General features: G+C 48.5%; 1 protein-coding gene across 2 annotated transcripts in view; it reads right to left on the bottom strand.

Annotated features, from left to right (window-relative positions):
• The window catches only part of AUTS2 (activator of transcription and developmental regulator AUTS2), a gene marked incomplete at both ends in the record, with an annotated part of 659789 nt that extends 634324 nt beyond the window's left edge, over window positions 1-25465 (bottom strand). For both annotated transcript variants that reach the window (XM_079545344.1, XM_079545343.1), the window contains one exon: window positions 25172-25465. In XM_079545344.1, coding sequence (XP_079401470.1) covers window positions 25172-25465 — 294 coding nt within the window. The remainder of the gene's footprint in view (window positions 1-25171) is intronic.
• Window positions 25466-26414: the final 949 nt, after the last annotated feature.

The raw sequence follows: 26414 nt of genomic DNA on the forward strand, positions 1-26414 counted from the left end.
ATGTCTTTTCCGACAAAATGAGCATTACCTGCAGCGTAACTATCTGCCTTCTCTTGGTTTGTTATATGTAAAACAATAGCATGTGTGTATGCATCCATACGTATACCCCAGTGTAAAGGTGTAGAGGATTTTAACATTACTGATTTGATTTTGTTCTTCTTGGAAATGAAGCGCGTAATTCAGCAAGCACAAAACGCAGCACAAAACAAGCACTTGGACACATTCCCCCTCTGGTTCACCATTTCATAGAATAACAGAATCACTGAGGTTGGAAAAGGCCACGAAAATCCCCACATTCAACCCCAACCCATCCCCGCTGTGCCCACTGACCCCATCCCTCAGTGTCCCACCCTTTTCTTGAGCACCTGCAGGGACACTGAGCCCACCACCCCGCTGGGCAGCTGTGCCAACACATCACCACTCCTTCAGAGCAGAAATTTCTCCTATTTGGAGTTATGCCATAGCAGGAGCCTCGATCTTTATCTTGCTCACGCCTGATGCAATTCCACAGGCGGAAGCAGAAACACTGCTGATTTACTCCAGTATAAATGATGGATTTGTCTGGAAGACATTAAGATTGATGGCACAGAATCAAGCCCTCCCAGCTCCAGTCCAACACCAGGCACGCAATACCTGCCATAAGCCGGTCCAGGCAAGCAGCTATCGCATTCCATGCTATTGTTACCTCCCCATCACATGCAGCTGCTGCTGTCATGTGCTAAAAACTGCTGGTTTGAAGAAACCTGGACTTGGAGATCTGATTGGGGAAAGCAAGAAGATGGGTTCTGCTGTCACAGGAGGCAGCGAAATGCATGCACTCCATAGGGAACAAAGCCCCAAAGGCCATTCCCAGCCCCAGGGGCACTGCTGGCACTGCTGAGCACCGGAGCCCCTGCAGCCCCTTGGCAGCCAGACCACGCAATGCAGGCACAGCTCCTGGCAAGTAAAGTATAAGAAGGACTCAAATAACAGTAATAAAAAAAGCACTCCACCTGTGGGTGATCATACTTTTTAAGATGGATTAGCCAGAGCAAAATGACTGCTTGTTTATTGGAAATAATGAATAGCCTGGTGCTTTTACTTGGGAAAGGTACACGGGGGGGAAAAGCTTACAGTGCTGCAGCTGATTTTAAATAAACAGAAAACCTATCCCGATGTCATGTATCACAGCCAGGAATGAAGCAGCCCCTTGACTTATGAACATGACTTATGGCAGCTCCTGAAAATCACACCAGGAAAACAAGCGAAGCAGGTAGGAGTGGAACAGAGGGAAGGAAGGCATAGAGAAGAAACTGTAGGCTGGTTCAGCCACACCGGGGTTTTGAGGAGTCTGAAACAAAGGGAAGGAAATCACAGAATCACAGAAACACCATCTTTGAGCATGATATCATGACTGCAGCCAAGCAGGTCTGTCAGAAGGAAGAGCACAGCTCTCCTCCTGGTCTGGGGATCTACCAGCCAGCCTTCCATCAGGCCAGTGCTAAGCACTCTGAGCACATTTCTGATGCTGGGTATTTCACCCACTATCAGACTCCTCAAGCACTGAAATAGGGCTGTTCATTTTTCCACAAAAGCAAGAATGCCTCTGAGAGATGAATTCTGTAAATTTAATTTTACACTTCTCTTCAGATTTACGTACGCAGCAGTGAGAGACAGGCAACATTAGTGTGACCATTCAGGAGGACCTCTGGGTTAGGAACACCCTGAAGCCAACACAGCATCACACACTTTTTGCAGCGGTGTGCACCACGGCAGCACTGGGATCAGCTGGGACAACGTGATCCAGCACACGAGTGAGAAAGCTCAAAGAGAAAGCAAAACGCATCCCTATGGTTCAGCTTCACTCCAAGTGCACCCGCGGAGTCCTGGAAGCAGATTAGTCCTGGGTGTCCATTCACACCCTCATCCTCTTGCCCCAGGTGGCACTAATGCAGGGAAACACCAACTCCCACCCCAAAGGTTTGGTTGGCAGCTCCTCTTGGTTCCCGAGCACTGCCTGATGCAAACCAGAGCTTATTCATCTTCCAACCACCCCAGCGTGGAACCACAGAGGCCTTCACTTTGATACCAACACTGCTTAACAAAAACTACTTCAAAGACATACAAATTCTTCTTTGACACTGGGGAAAAAATAAAAAGGAAAAAAAAAAAAAAAAAAAAAAGCAGATTCTTGCTATTTCTGCCCTTGAAAGTCCCATCTGGACACCAGAAAATACCACCCTCCTCATGCATGGGGGAGAACTAGGTGAAAACCATTGCCCACACTTATGATGGAAGCACCAGAGAATCCCAAGGAAAGCCAGCACTGACTGGCTTGAAAGGCACCTTAACAAAGGAAGTACGTGAACAAAAATGCAATGCTAAGACATTACCAAAACATGCATTATAGCTCACCAAAGTCCTTTGTGAGCGATGTGCCTGCAGAGGACTGTGCAGAGCATCGATCTGTCTGCATTCTGGGCGCTTTTCGGGTGATGCCTGACCGTGGTTTACAAGGGCAAGCTCATAGGTCTCCGTTGTTTATTTCTCTGCAGTCTTTTACTTGTCACTGATAATAGTTTTCAAGCCATCCAGGCTCGGAGGATTCAAACTGAGGTTTTCCAGAGGTGAAAGGTCAAAGCAATAATGTGTTGACCAGGGTCAGAAATGCTTATCTGCACCAAAATGGTTCTGGATAATCATTAGAGAAAGCTCAAATTTGGATTTTTTTTCCTTACATGGCATGGACAGCGAGCAGACCCCGTCTGAAACGGGAAGGACACCTCAACGCCTGCATGCCGGGTCCTGGCATCTCATCTGTGAGCCCATCCCGATGGCAGAGCCACCAGTGGGCACTGCGGGGTGACAGACACGTCCTTCAAAACCCAATTCAAGCTGCTAGCAGGAGTTACAACCTTCTGGACAGACAAAATCACTGACACGGTGAGCACAGCACCGCTGCAAAGCCATAGGAGATGACAGCAGCAGTCAGCACTCTCTCTCCTGCACGCTGCCAGCTGCTCCGTGCTGGGTTCTTGCTGGTAATGCAGCCGAGCAGCAGCCCCTGATTTCAGCACAGCACTCGCTGTGAAATGGGAACACGCTGCTCTTGTTAAAAATTCCCATCAGACTGACGCAGATCTGCTCCTCAGATAAAATAATGACACTGAGGTCCCCAAGAGAGCCCCTTCCAAAGCTAATAAAGTGAAAACAAATCCAGTTACATTAGGTTAATTTAAAGAACTTCTCTTTTTTAAGTGTACGTGGAGATAAAGAGGAAGAAACCTACTAAATTAATTCCAGCATTATAAATTTGATTTAGCAAGTGCAGCACACACCACTGTGAGAGCAACAGCGATATGGGAATGTTTTAAACTGAGAAAATAAATTATGTCAGGGAGTGGTGAGGGAAGAAATGACAAATGCGTGAGAGAGAACCTGCTCCAATATTAATTAAAGCAGAAATCTGCTTTATTGTTTGCATTTGGCCTCACTTGGAAGGAAGTGGGATTAGCAAAGGCTGCATATTCACCAACAGCTGGAAACAGGGAATGGGATGAGCCTTCCTCTGGAGGTGCCAGCTTCTCATCCAACTTCAGAAAAGCCTGCAGAGCCACATACCCCAACACCAACCCAAGTGGGAGCAGCTCCTCACCACCCCACACCTGCAGAGCGCTCCCAGCCAAATCCATCCTTCGTTTTATAGCTGTTAATACAGCTCAGCGCACTCAGACTTCACTGCTGGAGTTCCTATGCATGAAATCAGCAGAGAAGACATCAGGGTTGCATTTTCCATTGAGAGCCTCCAGGTAACTCCTGCTGCAGCTTCTCTGGTTTTCATAAAAATGGGGGATTTCTCCCACCCTTGGGAGACAGGGACCCCAAATGCTCTCCTTTAAGACAAACCCACTGGGCACCATGCTCCTGCTGCCTGCGGTGGGACTACGCCATGTGGGAAACCCAACTCAAGCAGAGCAGCAAATTAATCTAGAGCAGATAACATGGGTGTATTCAATAACAAAACGACAACGCAAAGAACAGCAAATTAATGCACAAGCTTGGCTCTTCTTTATATAAAACATCTGTCAAAATACTTAAGCATTTGCTTCGTTGTGCACGCAGGAGGCCATGATTTTGCAGACAGTCATAAAGCAGAGCAGTATTATAAAAATTAGGGATTTGCTTCATTGTCTCTACTGGTTTACAGTTACTAATTATGAGACTGCTAAGTGCCAAATGGTCAACAAGCAAATCTAATGGTTATTTAACTGCAGCAGGCCAGGTTGTACACGCGCTCACAAAACGCATCCACACACTGAGCACAGGCAGCTTTGTGCACGGAGCTGTGCGTGCCAGCAGGAACAGCAGCGCTGTGTGCTGGACACCCTCTGCCACTGGGTAAAGCACAGCAGCCAGAAGGGCTCCAGCTCGGGCTGCTCACCACAGGGCTGTGGCTCACCAGTGGTTGTCTTTTTCAATCCTGAATTCTACCATGGGGCCGCATCACTCACCTGAAAGCCCCGTGGGCACGGGAGGACAAATGAGCAGCAATGTTGCTTTGGAGGAAAGAGAGCTGCACAGCTCTGCTGCTTGGCAAGGGAGGGGAGGCTGGGATGGCTGCCACTGTGCTGTCACAGCGGGCGGACGGCTCTGTTAACAGCCAGGTGACAGCCAGCAGCGAGAGCTGGGAGGAGAGGGAACAAAGCAGGTGCCAACAGCTTCGCTGCATCCACAGGGCTTTTTCCTTCTGAGGGGCACAGGGAACCCATGGCAGCACCGCGCTGTCACGCTGGCTTTAAATAGGGCCTGGATGTGGGCAGCAGTGGGCTCAGCTTCATCCCCACAGCCACACCACAGGGATGTCTGCACTACGGAAGCTCTGCCTTCTGTGTGTGGAAAAGGAGCTGCTTTACATCCAAGCTGCATCTGTTTCATCCAAGAAAGAGGGAAAGTCTTAAAACTGGGTTACCAAGGGATGCCTTTACTCCTGTTTTCATTGCATTCTTCCACTCAGCTTTCCTGGAGCAGCACATTACGATGCATGCCATAGCACCAGTCTATGACAGTTCACCCTAAAGGATTAGGCAACCACAGAAAGTATTACAGCAATGCAGTTTATGTAGACCTGGAATGTATTCTCCAACAAGATTAACTTATCTAATAGGATTTGGGGAAGCTTTCAGGGCCATTAGGATGCCCTGTACACGCAGAAGGCGCTGCATGCTGTAACCATTTGATTTAATCTAATCAGGACTGCCGAGATGCATTTTGTCAGCGGACATTTCTGTCATTTTCATATTACATCTCAATAGACAACTTTCACCCAACTTCATCCCATGCAAGCAGGCAGATGCATCTGAGGCTAATCTTCAATTATAGAAACCACTGATTGTTCAAGCCCAAGCTTACAGCTGGTTGTAGTCTACTCCTGCATGGTGTTCCCCATCCCAATATTTCACCCTCCAAACCATTACACACCATTATAAACGCTCTTCCTTAGGAGTGGGCCAGGTGCTGTGCAGCACAGCAGTGCCAAGAAGCACAAAGAAATAAAGCCATCCGCATCCCATGCTCTTGAAGCACACACACAGAACAGAAGGATCAGCCACTTCAGCTGATCCCAATTACACCAGCAGTGAGATGGAATGCTGTACTCTCAGAGCTTCTTCCCATGCAACTTTGTTCTTACACAAGCATTATTTTCCAAAGATGCACCATCCCTGAAGGCGTTCAAGGCCAGGCTGGATGTGGCTCTGGGCAGCCTGGTCTGCTGGTTGGCAACCCTGCACATAGCAGGATGTTGTAACTGGATGATCACTGTGGTCCTTTTCAACCCAGGCCATTGTATGATTCTATAATTTTTTTTAGAACGAAGGTTGAAAGGCCCCATGCATGTCACTGGCTGCTTGAAGGCAGGACTTCCCTCCAGCTCTTCCATCCCACCCTGCTGAAACCACACAGCCAGCAGGTCCCATGGAGCTGTGTGCCAGCAGCCACCAGAAGAGCACCCGCTGTATTTCTGTCCCAGCCTGGCTCATGGATAGCAATTTGTGGTTGCCACCAGCTAGCAGAGGTCACACAACCAGCGTTCCAGCAGACAGCAAAGCGAAGTCAAGACGGATGCAGGAAGCTTGATGCTCTCAGTGCTGTAACACAGTAGAGCTTCACCGATTTCCACAGCGTTACATTCATCTGCAAAAACCATAACCTCTGGCCAGGTGCAGACTGTGTGACCAGGGCTCACAGACAGCAACCACTGCTGGGCAGGCCACGTGAAATCACTGGCACATCCTAACAACCCCACACACACAGGGACTCACTCATTCCAACTCTTCCCTGTTGCATTCATGGGAAAAGAGGTTTAACTCTCCCTTTCCCTCAGAATGCCCCAATACAGACAAAAAGCCACACTGAAGCAGTCTGTAACACTAACAAAGAGCTGCCAAAATTAACCAGGAGTTGAATCGTGCCCCAAATCAGCACTGCCTTATAAAACATCTCAGATAATCAGTGCACAGCCCCCACCAGCTGCAGAAGCACCAAGCACGGCGCTGAAGGGAACAACCCTGAAGACCACTGAGAGCCCACCGAAGCAGAGCAGCTGAGCCACCGCTGGTTCACACCTCCCAAAACCTCCAAATCTCTTCCAAGCTCAGACTTCGCTGTCAACTTTGCAAACTCTGCTCTCTAGCAAAGCTAACACTGGAAAAAAAAATAGAAGAGAAGCTGCAGCTGAGCTCATCAGCCATTCTGTCTTTAAAGCCTTTGACTACAATCCGCACCAGACATACTTAGCAAACTTTAAAATACAGCCTCTCAACATTGTTACAATTAAGTCACTCTGAAATGTCATGAAAAGCAATCTAGTCCCATTAAAATCTTCACACTCTCATTAAAAAAGCACTTACAGACTCGAAAATGTTCCTAATACATTATTTAAAGACACAAGATGTACAGTGACTAAAAACCTTGTACAGAAAGGGAATAGCAACAGTCTGCTTTAAAAAAGCCTGTGTGCGTGTGCGTGCAAATTTGTGTCATAATTAGGTAATTGGGAAACCACCGGTAGAAGGCAGCTTGTAATATCCTGGGTTTTGTCTATTTTTATTTTTTTTTTTCATTAAAGAAAGAGGGGAAAGGGTGCTTTATTTGTATGGAAGCCAAGCAGCCCATTCCAGGCTGCTTCTGAGCTCTGCAGACTGAATGTGCCAAAGCTGGAAGGATGGAGGAAACCATCCATCTCCTCCAACACTGGGCAGACAAAGCAGGGGTCACTGGCGGCCATGCCTGCAAGGAGCAGGGTAGCAGGAACAAAGACAAACGAGCTCCCACCATAACAAAGTGACTGTCCTCCCACAAAGCCCCTATCTTTTTTGATGTTAACAGCAGATGAAGGTATAAAATTTGCATCTTTATTGAGCCTGCTGCTAGGTGAACTGTGCTCCTCCAGGGCCCCAAAGCAGGGGAACAACGGCCTCTGCTTCTTCCAGCAAAGGCTCTCTTCTCTCCTTGCACCTAGCTTAATTTCAATGCTTTGATTTTAATAAGGTTTCCTGCAATTTAGACCTGGGAATTTAGAAGGAAAATCAGGCTGTAGACAGGCACCGAGGCTACAGAAAGGAAAAAAAAAAAAACACCATTTAAATGAGTTGAAAGAACAAGAAATCTGAAAAGAGGGATAATTGCTAGAGGGATCCCCCTTGTTTCAGCCACACCAGGACAGAGCAGCACAAATGAGACAGCACTACGTGTAGCAGCGCAGGCTGCTTGACACCAAGTAACCCTTCTCTGCTCTCCCATTCCTTATGCCAAAGGTGTTTTCCCTCTGACCACCATCCTCAGACCACGGCCATACTTCCTCCCATTTTATCATACCCTTAGAGATGAGAAGCACAGCATTTAACACACAGCAACCCATGCACGTAACACTGACACAGTGACTCCTTCTTCTCTGTTTCTGCTCAGTGCCTCCTAACACTCCCCCTATGCTGTGAAGCAAAGACGAGACTCTGTGAATGAGTTTAAGAGAGAAGGGGGAAAAAAAAAATCACAGGAGAAAAAGAGACAAAATGGAGAAGCAGGAGCATCTTCTACACATGACAAAGACCTGAAGTAATGCTGTTTTAACTGCCGAATACGCTTCAGCTTTCAGGAAAATCAGTCACACTGAGTGGGAACTTCTCCATCAAACAGCACGGCAACTTCCCAAACAGGCAGCCCTTCTTCCCTGAAACTCAGAGACTTTGTAAGAGACTCATCTCCCAACAGTATTATCCTCAGCCATGCACCTCCTGGTAGGAAATCCCACTCTGCAGTGCCAGCAGCCTGACCTGCCCCTCTGGTTTGTTTCAGCAGACCTCAATGCCTGATGCAAATACAAAAATGTTACAGGGCACAAAACAGATAAGAACTCTCCAGGCGTGTTTTATTACACCACTTCATCATCTAGCACAGAACACAGGGATGTAGTGCGAAACATCACACACCCCTGAAGGTGTGAAGTTCTATTTTCATAGAACAGCTTCCCCAGGAGGGCAGCCTGCCCAAAGCTCAGCTCCAGCAATTCCCAAAAACACAAAGATAAAAGCCAGTCCCCATAAAAACGTGTTGCTGTGAGCAGAACACATTCAGTCGTGTGGGTGAAAACACAGGGACACAACGAAAGCAATTCCTCCCATGGTCCAAGAACCTAAAGCTGCTTCACCAAACAAAACACACATCTGCCTCTGCTGCTCTCCTTCCCCCAGCCCTGCTGAATCCCCACAGCTCCAAGGTGAGGAGAACTTGGCTGGAAGTGCCCAGGAAGGGGCTGCCCATCAGGGTGAGCATACAGGTGTGCTCACACCTGGAACTGAATTCTTGCACAAGAAGCAAAACCAGCAAACAAAGCCAACAGCACAGCCTGGCACAGAAGCAATCAGGAGGCAAAGCTCAGCTCTCCCATCCCAGCTCCAGCTCTCCTTCACAGCATCCCTTCTGCTTCAGCAGATCCAATTCTGCCCCAACCAATCTCTCACTGTGCACCTCTACACCTCACCAGGCACCCAACCAACAGTTGCATAACTCTGGCATTCCTGGGAAGGCAGAAAGGAGGGAGGTCTGCCCCGAGCAGAGCTGCTCATCCCATGTGACACAATTGCTTGTAAAAATTCCATGTAGCTGCTAGAACGTAATACTGTCCAAATGAAAGCCCAAGGGCTACAGCTGAACCCCTGGTGACTCTATTGAGTTGAAGGGCATTGTTTTCTTTTTTTTTTTTTTCCCTTTTTTTTTTTTTTTTTAAATTTTAATATTCATTGATCTGAGCAAACATAATAATCACCATCTGCTATGAACACAGTTGGAATGGAAAAAAAAAAAAAATCAAAATGAAAGCAGAAAGGCTGCGTGCCCGGCTGCTGTACAGCTCAGCTCTGACCCCAGCACATCCACCAGCATGCAGGTGAAGTGTTTCTTACACAATTCCTGCCTGAAATTGTCCGTAACATGAAAAATTCACCTTTAGCCAGAGGGGTTTGGGACTGCTTTCCCTTTCGGTGCAGGGCTGCTTTCTGTTTCCTTTTGTTCTAACGCTCTTGTACACTAAGTGGAAAAGGATCTCAGATCTTGACATCCCACTTCAGCAGCGAGATGTCACAGCAGCCACGTCCGCGCCTCCGCTGCCATGCACGGCACTCAAGCACCTCCTCAGCCCCTCCATTACCGGAACGAGATGCTGAATAAATTCCCTCAGCTCCTACAGAGGGTAAAAACAACAAAACACAGGCAGGAGTGTTTAATGACTCAGCGCAAGGGAAAATAAATGGCTTCAAAAACACAAGTGCTCCTGGGGAAAGCAAGCTCTCTGCTGGTGGAGAAAGAACTGAAGCTACACGGGTGTTGGCACCAAGCACAGGGCCAGCCCCACACCTCCAGCACTGCGACCCACAGCAGGCAAAAGAAGGGGAGATTTTCTATGAGGTATTCCATGGCCACTAATTAGTGAAATTCAGGTATTCAGCAGTCTCCAATAGTCCAAAAAAAGCCCGCAAAAAAGCAACCGACCACCCAAGACAACAACCAACCACCATCTCTATTTTGCAGCTTCCCACTGCTCCCTTATTTTTATTCCCATCCCAACCCAACTTCTGCAGCCAGAACAGTAGCAGCACTACAGAATGGCACAGACCTGGAGCCTGAGATGAGGCTCTTCAAATGATAAGAGGAATTGATTTTGAGCAACAGGGGGATTTTTGCTGGATTTGGATGCATTTATATGGGTTCTGGTGAAAGCTGTCACTGAAACGATGCTGGGCTTCAAGTGGAAGGGGCTCCTCACACTGGAGCAGGAAACAAACTGTAGGAAAGCTCGGATGTGATGGAGCATGAATAGCAATAGGTTTCTATCTCTGGTGGCTCCTGAATGCATTACTGCACTCATTCTAAAGCCTATCACACTGATCACAAACCTTCACGTTGTCATGGGTTTCCTGGACAAGCAGGATTATTTGGGTATTAATCCTCTGCTAGATTTAGCAGTGCTCTCTGCCTGGAAGCAGCCACACTGATCCCCTCCCCCCAATCCCGACTCCTTGGCTCCAGCTCCACGCACTGACAGGTATTTATTTGTGAGACCCTGGCAGCATTCAGCTTGCAGCAATTAGCATTATTTTGCAAAGAAAAAAAAAGACTAAGTGCATGCAGTCGTCCCATAGCACTGCTCACGTTGCGCTCGCCAGGCTGACAGACAGCAGCTCCATTACCTGCTAGTTCTAATACACCTCTTACACACGTTTTCTCCTGGATAACACTAAGCCGGAGCCTTTCGCAGTCCTCCGGGAGCCTTCCAAGCGGTGAGGTGGATCTGGCTGTGAAAGGCAGAGTGACCTAAAATCTGAGGCTTACAGTGTTGCATAACCTTTGAAATAATAAAAATAATTACAAATTGAATTTCCAAATAAACCAAAGCCTCAAGGGAAGAGCCTCAGCTCAGCGTTCGGGAGCCTTCAGCCACATGTTTCCTGCTAACATTTAAGGGAGCTACAAGGCTAAATCCCCAACTCTCCAGCAAGAACGTGGCCTTTAGGTTTCCCATCCCGAGGGATGAAGGATGGAGAAGTAGGTTATTTGCATTTACACCACTAACTGCGTGTTGCAGATAATGAAGGAAAAAATTAAACAAATATTAACGTCCCTCTCGATTTTACCCTGCAATATCAAGTGTGTGGGTAAGGAGAGCAACTATGAGGACACAGCATTCAACAGCTGTAGGCTTCTCCATCAGCAGCAGCCCTGCCCAGCCCAGGGCTGGGCTCCCTGTGCATCTCATCTGCATCCCTCTGCATCACATCCTGCTCTCCAGCAGTTCTGTGCTCCCCTCCACAACCACAGGCGCAGCATCAGCACACAGAGGAACTGCACAAAAGCCGAAAATGAGACTTTGTGTACACAGGCAGACACACGGGGAAAATTGCTATCAATTATGCTAGTTAATTATACATTATAATAGAATTAGAGTAAACCCTCCTCATTATCTCCCGGTTCAGAACCTGCTCGCAGCAAGCTGACCACATGCTGCACTAACGCCGGCAGCCCTCGCATTAACCTCTGTCCCTGCCTCTCTGCTTGCTGCCGTGCCCTGACCTTGCTCCTGGCTGACCTCTCGTTGGAAGACAGCGGCTGCAGCAGCGTGGAGCAAGGGCTGGCCTCCCACATCCACTGCAGGACATGGGGCATCAGGCAGTGACAGCACAGGGACAGCTGACAGTGCTGCTGGATGGAGGAAGGAAGCTGTATTGCTGCTGAACGCTCGGAGCGATGGTGCTTTGCAGGATGGGAAGCGGAGCTCCCACCAGTCCCTGCACATCTCCGACAGTCCCGAGGGACACACAACAGATTCGACACAGAACTGCAGAGAAGGCTATAATTTAATTTCCCTTGCGTGCAGTTTAATGGAGTTTCCTCCTTTCCCACTGCAGCAGTAACACCAAGCTACAAACAGCACCCCAGCTTCCATCTCTGCCGTGCTCCCAGCAGATGCCCATCTGCTTCCATGGCTTCAAAGGTAAAAACTGAAAGTCAAGATGGACATTTCAGTGAAAGTCACGATGGACATTTTGGCTTTCCAGCCCTGGGGGCTCAGTGTGAGCCCAGAACCCCTCTGCCAGCCTCACAGCCACAGGCACTGCTCCATACGCATGTATATCCCAACCGATGCACTGCAGTGACAGGCAGGGACCATTTCTTACCCTGACCCTTTCTTCCCTGAGATAGAAAGCTTAAACAACTCCACGTTTAAGGATCATCTACGAAAATCACAAATAGCTATACTTTAAAAAATTGCTTTAACATTTTAAACCCTCAAATGTCATCCAAAATAACTGCAGTCAGCCTGAAAAGATGCTATTTTCCAGTTGCCTGCAGAAGACCCAGGCACAGTGTACATCTTGCTCTCAAACTGCATCACTTCTGCCCTGCCATGGGAAATCCTCCCTCGGGAGGCCCAGCGAGGGAAGGGAGGAGCTACTGGGAGATGAATGAGAAAGACACATCCACCTCTTGCTGCAGCACACAGAACAAACTGAGCCCCACCGCTGCCCCTGCGTCCCTTCCTAGCAATGAGCTCATCTGAATTCGCGCAGGGTTCACAGCACTTGACCCCAAATACGTGGAGCAAGGCAAAGCGGAGTGAGCAGGCAGGGCGGCAGGTGCCAGGAGGAGATGCTCTTTTTGTACCTTCCAGGCTTTTAGACCCACTCTTTTTCTTTAATAGTACGAGGACAAAACTGCACTTAGGGGGGAAAGGAGCATAAAAGAAAGGTAATAAACATTTAATGATCCAATAATTGGTTATATCAGAGTAATCACTGCTCGGTAATTAACTCCCATTCCTGCTTGCTCATTTCATATTTTCTGTACCCTTTGATAGGTTCATGTGACTACCAGCATTCCTTAGAAACTCACACTGAACCTTTCACGGAAGGAGAGAAGCAGCAACACCATCAGTCAATACCTTACCACTCAGCAGGCACTGATTTCATCCCATGGATTTGGGGTTTTCTCATGTTATGGGAAAAACGAATGAGCTGTCTGCCGCCTAAGGGCTGGTGGGCAAACACATGGACATAAAATCAAATCTTGAAAGGTAACAACAAAATAACTGCTTTGCATTACGACGCACATACATGCACAGCACAGAGGAACTTCTGCCTCGAAGGTTTGAGGGGTCACAGGAGCATGCCAAATAAAAGACATTCTTCAGGAGTCAAACATTCTGCCCTAAATGCCAATGTCACACAAGACACAGGTATTGCAGCATCGTATTTTGGACCACTGCTCTATGTATTAACATCAGGTACCATGAGGAACACTGATATTGAACACGAAGGGTGGACTTAGTGAGAACCACCCGCACAGTGGGTGCAAGCTGACCCGAGGAGCTGCTGGGCTGTGCATGGTGCTCATGTACTTGGAGGCATCAGGAGCAATGGGAAGGGAGGGAGTCAGGCACAGAGACTGGAAGGGGCAGGAAAATTAGCAAGCTCCTTGCCATTAATGGAAAAATAACTGCGGAGCGCCGTAACTGATTTCTCCTCTTTTGTATGCATAGGAATATTTATTCAATCAATGTTCTGTAACAAAACAGGCCTCTGGTGAGCTATTGTGCAGAGCGAGCTCCATTCAGAGCACGGCGATTTGAGTCCCACCACCTGTTCATCCGGACTGCAGACAGCTCAGCAAGGGGCCAGGCAGGAGGAGGCACTGGGGGCCAAACTCCACTGCGTGCTGCACCGGGCACAAGAAAGAGCCCCATGCTGTCCCCCAAATACATTCCTTCATAGAAAGCCACTTTTGCAAAGCCTTGCAGTAAAGATGTATTTAGGTGTACACCTGATACGGATGTATTTATGTATATACCTGATAACAAGCTCCTGACTGCACTTAAGCAAATACTCATTAGAAGCGCTGTGAGGTTGAACATCAAGCGTTGTGCTAAGGAAGGACTGATGTAAGCAACAGCACACAGACACGGTCACCAGACAAAGCCCTGCTGGCGTCTCACAGCACAAACTGTTTGTCCTCTTCATGTCCACGCTGCTCACCACAGATCACACCGTGCCACACGTGAACCCCGCTCCATCTCCTACACCTCCTATCACAAAGCAGCTTTGCTTGTAAATTTGTTAAGCAAGGATTAAAAAACCTCCACTGGCTTACACATTTTTATAGGCCAGTTAGTAATGCAGATATCCCAGTTCTGTGACACACCACACCAGCAGACACCAGCACTAATGACAGCCCTAATTTGCTTATCACCATCGCAGCTGTCAGAGGCAGTAACACAGCCTTTAACGTTTCTCATAGCCAGATTTAAGGAGATGGATCACTGTAAGGCAGCCCTGGTACACTGCAGCGGTGCAGTGCCTGAAGGACGAGATATGAGGGGCTTTTTGGGAAGGGACGAGCACAAGGTGCAGCACAGCAGCAGGATGGTGAGCCCTGTGCAGCTCTGCTGCTCCAGCTGGGAAAGCTGCAGGTTCTAGATAAAAATAAGGAACAAAGCCAAAAAATAAGGATCTTCTTGGCTTATTACCCCTTTTGTGCTCCAGCTTTCACTTGAGGGTACAAAGGAGATGCAGAACACGGCTCTGTGCTGCAAGAGAGGCTGCGCTGCCACATCCTTCAGTGTGCAGACCCCAAAGACCTCCTGTGAATCCACACTTGGGAACGTGAGGGCAGAGAACAGCTAAGAGCTGAACAGTTTGCCCTGTGCTCGGAAACGTGGAGCTGGGCCATGTAAACACGTCCTCTGCATGCAAACGTAACACCAACAGAGACTCAAAACATTTGGAGCAGCAGCCCAGCACAGAGGACTGAAAAACTCTTCAAATTTCTGAGCTGACTTTGGAGTTCTTTCATTGCATGTGTTTTCTCACATTGGCAATGGCACTGCCCTCTGAAGCATCACAGAAATCCCATCAGGGTGGGCAGCCCTGAGTGAGCTGTACAAGCCCAACAGAGTGAGGTGGGATGGATGGACATACAGCATGGGGTAAGCTGGCATGGACAGACATACAGCACAAGGGCTGCCACTTGCCCCTGCACTCAGGGGTATTACACCCAATGTTTTCAATGCACAACTCCCTCCTCAACCCACAGCACAACCCAGCATCACCAAGCTTAGCCTATCTGCACGAGAACGTGGTGACCCATACTCTAACACTGTAATCTAATCCTTGAACTAAAGACAGTTTAATGCCTTTACAAATCCATATGTTTTCTAATACCACCATTGCTGTCAGCAGACTACAGGAGAGCCTCTTTGAAGATGGAAGTGAAATGACAAAGCACATCATTGTGAAGGCAATTATATGCTGCAGTAACCATTTTACAATGGCCCATATGGGCTGTATTTCAACAACGCAATTTCCAAATCTGCCTTAGCAAACATATATCTCCATCCCAAACCCAGGTAGATTTTGCAAAACAAAATAAGACCGCAGCCAGAACAAATCCAGAATATGGATAACAGATGTAAAAATATGCCAACAAGGAGACCAGAGAGATTTCTGTCAGAGCACCGAACAAAGAGAGCAGCCACAGCAGACCTTACAGGCTATTCACTGCACAGCCACCCATTCAGGGGACTTGGAGACCTGGTTTTATCAGCAATCTGATTACACACTCGCCTGCCTTCCTATGCAGCTGCCCAATTCACTGCTGGGGTCACCAACCCACCCACCTCCCCAGGGACAGCAGGGCAGGGCAACTGGAATCCCGAGTCAGGAATTAAAACCACGTATGAACCAATGTGGTGCGGGCTTACTCCAAATCCCCTCCAACATCCTGCACTGGGCCTATATGATGGGAACTAGGGGGAACAAAAAAAAAAAAACAACAAAAAACCAACCCACATACCAGGTCCTGACACATCACTGCCAATTCATTAACAAACCACCTGCAATGCATTTCCTACACTGCAATGCCAAGAGGACATACCATGCAGCACGCGTGCAACAAGCAGCGAGCCAGCAGCAGGGCCTCACAAAGCGCCTGCTGCCGTTCCCATTATTGTCAGCTCCTCAAAATGATCCGGGGAAGCTGGGCAAGAGCATTTCAAAGACTTTAATCCATGTGAAATATTACTTCCTGGCACCGGAAATTCAATCCCCAGCAATGAAAACAAAAAGCACGCTCATAAACGTACCTTCCAACCCGGCCAATAGAGCCCTATTTAGGCACACACACACAAAAAAATCCCTTTACTCATTAATATAGAGGAAACTTGAAATGATTGCTGTAATTGCAGCTAAAAAATTAATCATGTTTTCAGATAAATGCAGAAAAAAGCATGTTTTACTAATTATCTTTTGAAGCTTCTGCTCATGAAAGATTAAAGGTGGAAGAAAAGTTGTTGAAGCACTGAAGACAAAAATGCGACCATTTGAAACCACTTAGAAGCCACGCTACATCATATGGTTGAACTCTAACGTCCAGATGCACTGAAAAAGGAGACTGATTCAGCAGCAAAGCATGTCCACTGGATCATCAGTACAGGCAGCACCGGAGCACAGCTGCACTGCGCAGCCACCTCTGCAGCACGGAATCACCCCAAGGAAAGCCTGGCACTTCCATTCACCTGCCTGCAGCTAACAATGCAAATCATCCCCATGCTGCTCCACGCCCAACACACCATCTCACATCAGCACTAATGCAGACTACCTCGAAGAACTCCAGGAAAATTAATTCTGAGTAAAACCAGTGACTGCGGGCTGAAATTCTGCACACCAGTGTCCAAGCACTGCTGGAGAAATGCTGGGTTTCTGCAAAGTGAACAAGTTGAAAAAACGCTATTTATACAAAATTGCTAAGATGCTTCATTGCCATTTCACATACAATTTGTGTTGCTTCAATGTCCCTAAAACATATGCTTATATTTCAGATATATTTCCTTACTGAGAAGAAGTGACCGAGAGAACCAAAACCAGCACAGCTTCCACAAACGTTTACCTGAGCTCAAACACTCAGGAGTTTGTCAGTGAGTTCAGAGAGACCCACAGCAGTGCACAGACACCTTTCCTAAGGTGAGATGCCACCCAAAAACCATTCCTCTCTGCCCACCCACACCGTATTCACACTCCTTCCCCCAACCCTCCGCACCATTTTCCCCCTTCCAGCCACAAAGCACCAGCGACACCCAACTAATGAACCCCGCTGTCGCAACAAACCTGAGCAGGGCCAGGTAAAATTAAATAGCTGGCTTTTCACAACCACACATCCAAGGAAATGTGCCAATGCCTTTTTATTTGCATATCTGGCAGGCTGCCCCAGACAACTAATACATAAGTGACAGCGTACAGGTGTATTAGTTTAGAGTTTGCCTTTAATCTAGAGGTGTCAATTTGCTTCTCTTTTAATTACATCCATCTTGATATGTTATTACAACCTCATGAAACTTCCTCATTACGTGAATGGCTATAAATACACACACATGACAAACAGTTGTTATACATTTTCTGGTTCAGCAGTGGAGGCACACTATGGCAGCCCACACGTCATGTACATTTAAAGTTTCAGTGCTTCCTCGCCTCTCCCCCTTCCCTATTCTCTTCATTCTATTTCCTTTCATCCAAGACCAAGATGTACGTATTTTATTTGTTTAATTTAATGAATCTGCTACAATCCCCTTGCTAGCAGCATTCTGATGCAAACACTATCAGCTCACAGAGCCCTTTCAGCATATGCGTGTCCTTCTGGGTTGCAACTCTGTGAGAACGTCTGTTTGTCATTAGGCAAATATAGGGAGATTGCACTGAGGTCTTATAAACATGCAAAGATCCACTTTTGTAGCTACATAATTCACTGAGTTTTTCAACACACATTCTGAGGTTGAAAACTTGGCAGGTCCATCCACCAGATGTATCTTTCTGATCCCAGGACTCATTAAAATTTACTTTTTTTGAATTAAAAAAAAAAAAAAAAGGCTCCAGCCGACTCAGCTGCTGAGCTACATTAATTGCATTTTTATTATTTTTTTCCATAGTTAAAGTGACTAATGACGAAAGAGTCCCTGCCCATAAGCACAATAGCCAGGCAGTAAAAATTACTAGGACTTTTAATCGTTTGGTAATATCCAAATCACATAAAACAAAGGGAGGCAATTCGGTCCCCTCCAAACAGACGGTTTTGATTTTCAGTATTTATTTTGAATTTCTTTATGAGAAGAAAAGAAGGGACAAAAGCCCCAATTTCACACCAAAGATTCCATTCAAAGGTCAAAGTGCCCTTGATGTGCATTAAAACCCACAACACTAACTGAGTTGCAACACAAATCATCCCCAACAGCAGCACTTCTTCCTTCGCCTCCTCACCACGGTTCTCCTCTGAGGTCACAGCCACTTTCGCTGCCTGCTGGGTACAGCTGGCCAGATGTTGCACACCTTCCCACACCTCCTATGTGGACCCCCAAAGGATGCTCCCAGCACCCTCCAGAGAGGTGCAGTACAGGCAGGTGGGTGTGCAGAAGCCCAGAGGAAGATGAGGAAGGCTGCCAGGAGCCAGGCCAGCAGCAGAGCCTCCAGCCACCCCTGGACACCTCTTTTTATACCAGGCACCCCCTGGGCTCACGGATGGAAGAGACAGGTTGATGGTAGTTTTATTCCTGAGCCAACAATTCCCTTTTGCTACCGAATAAAATCACAAGAAGATGCAATTTATAGAAGCGCTGGTTCTAGAGGAGAAGCAACTTCCACTTTGTGAAGCCGGCAAACATGTACAAGACTGAGTAACAGAGATCACTTCTGAACATGAAATCAATCTTCTGCATGGCCGGGAAGCAACTGCTCCCATTTGGACATGGGGTATTCATCCCATCCGTGCATCACTCAGCACTGCACAACCCACGCTCAGATACATCAGATATTAGCACACCTCTGCACACCCACCACGTCTGTCTGACCAGATAGATTCTGGAACCAGGAGGACCAGGATGTGCACCAAACAAAATCCCAGGAAATCCACACACAGTGTATGCCATGCAACACGATCACATTACACCTGACAGGGAAGAAGCCACAAATACACACAGTGCCAGGGAATATTGTGCTTTTTCTGCTGACTTGTACACCGCTGTGGGCAGGGCGCAGAACCAAAGCCCTCCCTACAGCATTTACCAGACTGAAGATTTACCCCTTTGGTTAAAGCCTTCTCCTCCTCCAGCACATCAGCGTGCAAACTTCAGCTGCGGTGTTGCCAAGATACAAGGAGAAAAATCTCAAGATATTAAGGTAACGCACTACTTAAAGGCAAAGAGAAGAGCAGAGCTGAGCCAGGGCTCCAACAATTTGCCACCTCACGTTCTCTTGTTACAGCAAAACAAATCCCTACCTGCATTAGGCATTTCTCATTACTTACGGAGTGGATTTTCATAATATCCGTTTTACAACAAAGGAGTTTAGAGGACTATGATGTTCTGAAGTGGTCTTCGCCATGGCTTGGCATCCAGTCAAAATGACAACAAACTGACTGCACAAGGAATGCACGCAGCTGGTAATTTGTGGCACACACACAGCCAAACCCAAGAACAGAGATACTGAACTGATAAGCCATAAGGATGATGTACAGGAACACAGGGAAACAGAGCAAGCCATTTCCCTGGCAGAACCAGCGTGACACAGCCTCAGCAGAACGCTGCAATTCAAGTCAAGAGAAAGTCAGAGTTAAAAATGCCACATCTCAGCCCACAACTTCCTAATTCCATTACCCTTTTATTAATTGCGTTTGAGACTTGCTAAACTTGAGCTTGGGCTATTTTTAAAACCTATCTGACTCAACTTATTGTTGCTGAGAACAAAGATTGAACTTCTAATTTAGCTGCAGATAATTACGAAGCTGCAGGTCAGACCCCCGGTGTAATGCAGTAGGGTCTTCACTCAAACTGATAGAAACAGTCCTTTAAAATAATGGAAGCGTAGCAACAGAGAAACAGGGGGAAAAGGGCCACCTGATCCAGTGAGGAATCCGCCTGCCTCCCTCCTAGCTGAGCAGACACCAGGTGTGTTGCTGTTTAAGCAGGGGCACGCTGTGCTGAGCGTTCCCCCTGGCAGTGCAGGCTCTACCAGGGCACATCTGCATACACAGATCCCACCTGCAGCCTCAAGGAACAACATCTCCCTTTGGTTCACCGTGTTCCCATCCAGTTGCCAATATGTCTCTATCGATCTCAGCATTGTAACTCAATCTTTCAATTACTCAGCCCCTTGATGTCTTTCTGCTGATTTTTTTTCTTTTTTTTTTTTTTGCCTTTCTCTACCAAGTCCCTGATCCTTTACCCTTACTTTAGAAACCTATTTTTTTTACACTCCCTTGTCCCAGCAGAGGCGAGAGATATTTAATGAGAAAGGGCTTACTTTCCCAAGCAAATAGCTGGGGGAAAAAAAAAAAAAAAGATGCCAAGATAAAAAAAGGATAAGAGTGTCTTTTGTCCTATTGATATGTGGTATAATTCCCATTAATGTTAATCTTAAAGAGCGGGGCCAGCAGAGACTACTTGAATCGTGTCTATCTAAAGAAATTGTCCGTATAGTTTAAACTCTTACTTCTTTAACTCACGGCCATTGTGTCTCCTGCTACCACCCATGGGAAAGGGAAAAATCCCCACCTTAGTTTCTTTGTTACCTTCAAGAGTTTAAAAGAATACTTACACAAAGATAGCAATCCTCTGTCATTCTGCAAAGAGACCGCATCAGCTCTCCATCCGCCTGTGAGTCAGGGGGAGCCGGGGGTGTCCAGCTTCCCAAAGAAGCATCAAGCTTTTATTCACATGCCCAAATTACAGCAATGCAGCTTTCCAAAATTACCCAAGAGGTTCCTCTGGTGGAACGCGCATCCCGCTGTTATCAGCCCCAGTTTCAGTTCTGGTTGCAGATGCTTCAGCTCTGGTCGCAGAGGGTTTTCATCAAGAGACGTAGCTGCTCTGTCAAGGTTATCTCAAAATTTGATCTCAGGTCAATTTACTGCTTCCTCTAAGCACACAGTGAAAATAATAAACACATTGCTTTGTATGATATCCCTGTGTCACACCAGACCTAACGCCACTCGCCATCCACAGATATCTTCATTTAGTTATTACCTTCTCTTCTCTGCTGGACTAAATCTGAAGACTTGAATGTGCAAACAGAGAGCAGGACAAACACAGACACATCTAAGCAGTCAACAAATACAAGGAGGGCTACCAAGATTTGCTGACAGCACTGAGCAAACATCTGATGTTATGATGCTGCTGCAGTAAGGCATGAGGATCAAATTCCTCTTGAAATATGAAAGGATAGAGACAAGGCAGAACAAACTGTTGAAATCTCAGAGAATTTAAGTAAACAGGTTAATCATGCCAGCTGAAGGCTGGTGTGAACGGAATGATCCGAGGAGAAATATCTCTGCAAGTCATCATGCTGGTGTCCAGCCCCAACCTCCTACTGTCACACGGACAGTCCATGAGTGATTCCAGTGAGCTGTGCACAGCAACGGGCATCAAAGCAAACTCCTGCCTTCAGGAGCATATATGGTGTTACACTGTCTGCATACACAGTACAGACACACTGTTTAGACCACAGTATCTTCAAAACCTTCCTGTTATTTCCACTTTTTGTTTGTGCATCAGCAGTGTCTCTATTTAAAAGCCCCATCAGCTATTCAGCTTGACTCCATCTAGTCCTGTATTATTTTATCCATCTGATAGAACTGCCATAGTTAACATCTGCCTCGATCACACCAACTCAGAAGAACAATTGCTAAAAAATTATTTACACTCAGTGGATGGAATCATCTGACACTAAATATGAAGCTCATTAAACAGCTCCTTGACAAATATTTGTCAGCATTTCTCATTTGTAATTAATTATATTGGGCTTTACCTGACAATAATTTAGCATGGTCTCAAAATGCTGAACAGAAATCAGCTCAGTGTGCACATGGCAAGGGACTGTGTCACTCTTATGAAAGAAAAGTCCCCTTTAAACACAAGCTCACCCCTCTCTGCCCCACGAGCGAGGGCTTTATAGATATCCGTGTCCCATTTCAGGCTTGTCAGACAAACTGCCCAAACTGAAGCTAAACAAACATCCGCAGAAAAAACTCATTACCTTCCTCAGCTCTCAGAAAACCTGAAACCAAGTGCTTACTCTGCGGGGATGGCCAGAGCTGACTCAGGAAACATGAAGTACTTCCCAGGCTTTAAGCTATCTTAACATTCAGGTCAGATTTCATTTCTCATCACGTAAACCATCTTCACCGCTGCGTGCCAACAGCCCTGTCACGTCGGCCTGCTGCCAGGGCACAGAGGGAGGTGAACATGGCAGCAAACCCGCATCCACAGGGGTTTGGGAATGCTGTGCTGTTGGGCTGACAGGACACCATCACACCATCACAACAAGCACAGGCACTTCTTACAGGCTGAGAGATTTGACAAGGCCAGGAACCAACAGAGAGCGAAACACGCCGCAAGGCTGCTCACAGATCCAGGCCAAGCTGCAGGGCTGCTCGTTCAGCACAGCACAGTGGCTGCGGAAGGCTATGGGTGCCCTGGTGCTGCCTACAGCACCCAGCGCTCCTTCAGAGCCTGACAAGGCCATGCGAAGGCTGGCCCGGCCACAATCACCAACAACACTGGATTTCCTCAACTGTCGCTCCTAGAAAACAACCAAAAATCAACAATGAGAGCCCAGTGTCTTCACTCCCTTCTACTTTTCCCCACTGCTCCCCACGCAGACATTACAGATGGAGGCACAGGCTGTGCCAAGCCCAGAGAAAGATAACCAGAAGCGGGAGGCCTCTGTGCCCACACAGAGCAACTCGGGCCCCAGCAGCACGGGCTGCTGACACCTGGACAGGAACACAGCTCCAGCAGTGGGAGTTGGTTGAAAAGATAATTTTGCTTCAAAGGATGGGAACTTTTATCAGTGTACTCGTTACTGGTGTGTTAACAGACACAATGATTCCTGGTGGAACCACAACAGACATCAGATGCACCTTCTTGTACAGCACCTGTGTCTCCTCACTGTCCATGATCCTCACAGCCCGGCACTTGGCACAGTTCGGGCTTTTCCAGTCACCCCAACATAAAGCATTCAGGAAAGGCAAAATGAAGCCACATGGAAATCCTTGTTCTCATTCACAGCACTCATAAGAGTCCCACACCTCCTGCTGCACAGATGTCCTCATCAGCACAGAGCTCAGTCCCATGCCCGCAGCCTCTCCTGTGCCAGCCTACCCCTGCATGCAGGTTCAGTTCTCCCAGAGGTGTACACCAGTTCCACCCTCTGCTCTTCATAGAGCAGCCAAAACACCCTCTGTCTCAGCACACTCAGCCATGCTAAGCCTGGGGACAAGCTGAAGTCCAACACGAAGCACTAGGGCAATCTGATCATGTGCGTGGCACAAAAGTCCTCCAGAACCTGTGGAAAAGCATCCAAAGAGCCCAAAGCAGATGCAAAGCACGAGGCACACACACACCAGGACGCCTCTCCACAGCACCAGGGCTTCCTGCCTCCAGCACGAGTTGACACGCAAACCTGAGCATCCCACCAGCACTGGGACACAGCTCCTATAGCAACCCAACCTCCTCCTCAATGCTGAAACCACAGCGAGCGATTCAGCACACTGCAACTCCTGCCACTGGGCTTCTGCCTGAGACACCTTCATCTCCCTCTGATCCTCGGAAACAACTTCTTCAACACATACACCGAGCTGCAGGGAGAAGCACCTAACAACGATTTTGTGACATTATTTCTCAACGCAGCATGAAATCGTTAGGTCAAAATGTGCCACCTATCACATGAACATTAAAAGTATGTCAAGTCTCAGTGTGCGAGCTATTGTTTTATCCGAACGTGATATTAGCTGGCAGAACTGGGTAATGTTTCTGCGCTCCTTTTTAGCGATATGGGATTGCGGTGGGACGGATGCACGCAGGAGCCACTTCTGGCTTTGCAAAAAGAGCAATTAGTCGGAGTTCAAGTGGAAAATAAATAAAAAAATACATAAGTGAAACACAGTCAGGAGATCTTCTAAAACATCCAACCAAGCTCTGACCATAAAACTTGCTCTCCACTTCCCCTCCAAAAACCACGCCGGCCAAATTCTCCGGTCCATATTCCCATAAAACCCCATAACAACACGAACTGGGGCTTTGCTGGGAGGAAAAAACAGGAATTTGTCCAAAACCTCTGCTTGCAAATCCCACTCTTGCTGACACAAACATACACCGCTCCCTTGGCTGGAGCATGGCACCCACAGACAGGAGCCCAGGTGGGAAGCAGAGCTGAAGCACTGCCCACACGTCCATCACACCACCATGGGACGGGTGCAGGGGTCCAGAGGGCACAACCTTTCCATCACAGCACAGCGAGCTCTTTCCCAGACACCGCTCTGGGTTGATGCAGGTGTAACCAAGGACAAACTCTGGCTCCAAGAAATAAATAATAATTCAGAAAAGAACAAAGAGAAAAGAAAACCACACCAGAAAATGCCAGCAAGCCTTCCTGGCTAAATATTGAAACAGCTTCAGAGCAACACACATTTTTTTGTTAAACAATCAGCTTCATCTTCGCATTTATTTTGACAGTTCATAATTGTTCCAGTTGCGATTCCAGAGCACATAAACCCAAATCAATCCGCCTTTCACCGCACAAACTTCTCCCAGGCAGAAGTTCCGCACAACAAAGCCCTTCACCCCGCCGCACCCCCGGGCTGCCCACGGTGGCCGGGGCCGGGCAGGCCGAGACCGGGCGCTGCCCCTCCGCGGGGAAGCACCGACCCGCCGGTGACAGGCCGGACACGAGGGGGAGGAGAAGGTGGGGGGAGGGGGGGTACGCCCCGGGACACCCGGAGAGAAAAGTTTGAACGGGGAACGAAGCGGGGGGGGGGGGGAGGAGGGGGGGAGCCCCGATCCGCCGCCTCAGCCTCCGCCGGGAGCGGCCGCCGCGCTGCAGGTGTCCGGGGGGGGCGGGCGGGGAGCGGGCAGCGCGGAGCCCCGATGCCGGAGCGGAGGCGATGGGGGGGAAGGGGGGGGAAGGAGGCGGCGGGGGAACGGACCTCGGCCCGGGGGAGCGGGCGGGGGCCGCGGCGGCGGAGGCGACGGCGGCGGCGTCGGGGCGGGGGCCCCCCCGCGGCTGCCCCCGCACACAATGAGGCGCACACAAAGCGGCGCCGCTCCTACCTCCAGCGCCTCGAAAGTGACGAAGCTGGACATCGCGAAACCGTCGATAATGTCCTCTTCGGCCGAGGACGACTCCCGCCGCTTCCTCCGGGGGGGCCGCGGTCGGGACGGCGGTGGGGGCCCATTGTCTTCCTTCTCGGAGCCCGAGGAGGAGAGCGCCGGGGCGGCCCCGGGGCCGGGAGCCCCTCCGGCGGCAGCGCCGCGCCGCCCGCCCTGGGCTCGCCGCTCCCGGTCGCGCTGGGACCGCGATCGCCGCTTCTTCCGAAGCCCGTTGCATCGCGCCGGGCCATCCATGTCTCTCGGCGGCTCTCCCTCTCGCTCTCGTCCCCCCCCGCCCCACCGCGGGCACAAATCCGGCTCTCCCCCGGCGGAATAACGGGGGAGGGAGGGAGGGAGCGAGGGAAGGAGGGAGGAGAGGGCGGAAAGGGGGTGGGGGGGGATGAAAGAATCCGAGCGCGGTTCCACCACCACCAGCGGCAAAGCACCAAATGTAAGAGATTCCTACGAGCGAGCCAAGGAAAGTAATGGCTGATCTCAGGTCGCCTTTGTAAAAAAAAAAAAAAAAAAAAAAAAAAAAAAGCAGCGAGAGAAAGAAAAAAAAAAAAAAAAGCGGAAAAAAAAAAAAAAAAAAAAAAAAGCAGCCTCACCGAGCAGGCAATAAATCAGAATAGCGGAATGCTTTGATCGGGGCTGGGAGGGCGCGGATCGCCGAAAGAGGGGAAAAAAAGCAGAAAAGAGGGGAGGGGGGAAGAAATAAAGAAAGGAGAGACCCGCTGGAAGGAGGGAGCTGAGAGTATTTCCTTGCACAAAATTTATTTCCTTTCTTCCTTTCCTTCCCCAACTAAAAGAAGTTCCAAGGAGAGGGTGGGGGGGGAAAATAATAAAAATATTTTTAAAAAATAATAAATAAATCTGCGGGTGCGCGGCGCTGCGCGGGGGTGCGGCCGCCCCCGCTCCGCTCTTTATCTCCGCTCGCACAATGATCGCGGCGTCCAGATGCGATGTTCTCAAGGCACCGACCGGGGAGGGACGCGGAACTGGGAACCCGGCCCGGCCCCTCCGAACCCAGAACCAAACAATAAAAAAGAGAGGTGGGGGGAAATAAGAGAAAAAGCAGCAAAACACGCCCACCCACCCCGGCTATTAATACGGATCAATCACGGTAAATTCATCGGATTAATTGTGGCGGAGAAGGGGACGGGGGAGAGAAGGAAAGGAGGGGGGGGCTGGTGACAATAAATCC

This window comes from Tetrao urogallus (genome assembly GCF_951394365.1).
Source record: "Tetrao urogallus genome assembly, chromosome: 20".
NCBI classification, from domain to species: Eukaryota; Metazoa; Chordata; class Aves; order Galliformes; family Phasianidae; genus Tetrao; species Tetrao urogallus.